At 51.7% G+C, this 2,567-nt stretch overlaps 1 protein-coding gene across 1 annotated transcript in view; it reads right to left on the bottom strand.

The window, feature by feature from the left end:
* Positions 1-2,561, bottom strand: part of SH3BGR (SH3 domain binding glutamate rich protein) — a gene marked incomplete at its 3' end in the record, with an annotated part of 33,270 nt that extends 30,709 nt beyond the window's left edge. The window contains exon 1 of the mRNA XM_015568848.1: positions 2,443-2,561. Within this exon, the coding sequence (XP_015424334.1) occupies positions 2,443-2,487 (45 nt within the window). The remainder of the gene's footprint in view (positions 1-2,442) is intronic.
* Positions 2,562-2,567: the final 6 nt, after the last annotated feature.

Here is a 2,567-nt window from a genome sequence, read left to right as displayed (position 1 = left end):
GAGAGGGAGAGAGAGATAGAAACATCAATGATGAGAGAGAATCATGGATCGGCTGCCTCTTGCACACCCCACACTGCGGATTGAGCCTGCCACCCAGGCATGTGCCCTGACCAGGAATTGAACCATGACCTCCTGGTTCATAGGTCGACGTTCAACCACTGAGCCACATCAGCCGGGCTGATCACCATTTAAAATGACAAAGCTGAGGCGTCAGCAAATTAAAGCAGTTTCCAAGATCCATGTAATTCAAAAGCCATGTTTTCCCACTGTTCTTACACTCGCTCAGGGCTGGAGGAAGGACTGAGGAACCCAGGAGCCACCATGAGGGTCTGTCCCAAAGACTGTGGTTGCAGGGCTGTGCGCACTGGACTCAGTGAGGACCAACCGCTCTCCCTTTGTCCCCCAGCCCGCGGGGGCAGTGCTCTCCAGGGAGGAGAGTCCCACAAGAGGCACAGGCTTCCCGCTCCGAGGCTCTCGGCCCCAGGCCTCACCGTAAAAACCGGCAACCTCGCTTTAATGTCAACTATTAAAACAGCCATAGCCCTGGCCGGTTGCTCAGGTTCTAAAAACGGCAACCTCGCTTTAAGGTCAACTATTAAAACAGCCATAGCCCTGGCCGGTTTGGCTCAGGTTCAAGCCAGTCAAGGGCACGTACGGGAGGCAGCCAATGTTTCTCTCTCACAATGATGTTTCTCTCTCTCCCCCTCCACTTTCTCAAAAAATCAATGGAAAAAATAACCTCGGGTGAGGACTAACAAACCAAGAAAAAACCAAGAGCTATATGTGTACTCCCTCATAAAGAAGTTATCGTTTGTTTTTTCATTTTTCTTTTATGTCATTCATGTAACAGAAGCCTTGCTGCCCTGTTGACGGGGTCCCAGGCAAGAATTCGTTTCTGAAACACACATGTGACAGCAGAAAGGAGTAAAGATGTGACCTCGTTTTACGGGTAAGGAAATCGAGGCTTTGCAAGGTGAAATGACCTTCCCAAGGTCACGCGGTTCCAAGTGGCACCAAAACATTTGCTCAAGGAACAAGAATTAACCTGACTTTTCCAAGATCCTGGAATGAACGATACCCCGCCAGGCCCTCTGAGGCTAACTACATCAAGCTCAACCTTCAGGAACGTAGGATATCAAATAACCCTGAAAACCCACCAGTTATTCACTGTCTCCGGAGGGATGGCCTGGTCTACATGAGATGAGAAGCTGACAGGTCAGTGATAAAGTGTCCAGCAGTGAATGTCAACAGCAAGTTTAGAGCCCACCGAGACCATTGTCCTCCAAAATTCGTTTCACCTAAATAATCCAGAAATGTGTGCTCACTGCAGGTCAACCAAGAGTTTCTGAGGTCAGCCACAGGCACGGAAGGTTTTGCAGTTTTTACAGCTGGAACTTCTCGTTTTTTTTGTTAAAATCTGTTCTAGAAATCACTAGACACTTGCTGACCAGTCAGATACCCAGCTCCTTTCTCTGGTTTTTGGCTCACCCTCTCTGGAAAGGGTGAACTCGGAGTGGTGGCATTCACCAGCCGCCCGTGGAACTGTTCCCGCCAGCGGCTCACCTGGGGTATGGTCCCCGGCTGCGTGGGCCTGAAACCCTAGCTGCCCCGAGATGTCCGGGACCTGGGTATAAAAGGAAACACCGTTTATACCCAGATTAATCACACCCTTTTCTCTCCACAGCCTCCCAAACTTCTGCTAAAATGCGGGTGGAAATGTCGGTACCAAAGCCTGAATCTCCGTCCACTACCCTGTGCCTGAAGGCAGGTCTGTCTCTCTTGCCCAGAATGAAGGCTGGGACTGGACAGGCGGAGGGGCGATTCCCAGCCGGTCCCGAGGAAAAAGCAATGCACGAAGGTCGGCTTTGAGGGCCCATGTTGGGTCTGCTCGGATGCCGAGAGCGTTTAAACTGGGGCCCGAGCGATGTTTGCTCCTGCCGCTGTGACATCATCTTCCTCAAATAATAGCATTACACACACTAATGGTACACTTTCGGTATGGTTCCTGCACACACAAGTAATTTCACCCGGGAGTCATTTTAGGAATCTGGCTCTCCTCGCTCCAAATATGTTACACAATGTGTCATATTTGTTTGCAACTTTTATCGATCCTGCAGGATGAATGGCAAAAACACTCCACACCGAAACAAACCCACAAAAATCTTTGATTCTAGAATATATGCGACACAACAGGACACGCACACTTGATAAGCAGCCTAGAATCAAGCACGCCCCCTCCCTCGTGCCTCTTCTCGCACCGGCTTACACACTTCACACACCTCTTCAACACAAGCGCAGGACGCAGGGGCGCAGGCTCCCCGCTGCCCGGAGGCGGGCTGGCTCCCCCGTCACCCAGAAACTTAGAGCCCGCGCGGGGCGCCCCGCGCCTTTCCCGGGAAAACGGGTTAGGAAACACGCCCACACATTCCATCCGACACCTACCGCTATGGACCCAGAAGATGTGGCAACAAACACTTTGATAACCATTTCGACAGCCGGAAAGAGGACTCCCCCCAACACACCCCCGTGACGGAGCGGGGCGCTAGACAAATCCTGACCGGGCGGGG

The sequence above is a fragment of the Myotis davidii genome, unplaced genomic scaffold (genome assembly GCF_000327345.1).
Source record: "Myotis davidii unplaced genomic scaffold, ASM32734v1 scaffold512, whole genome shotgun sequence".
Classification (NCBI taxonomy): Eukaryota; Metazoa; Chordata; class Mammalia; order Chiroptera; family Vespertilionidae; genus Myotis; species Myotis davidii.
This window is presented reverse-complemented; position numbering and strand designations above follow the sequence as displayed.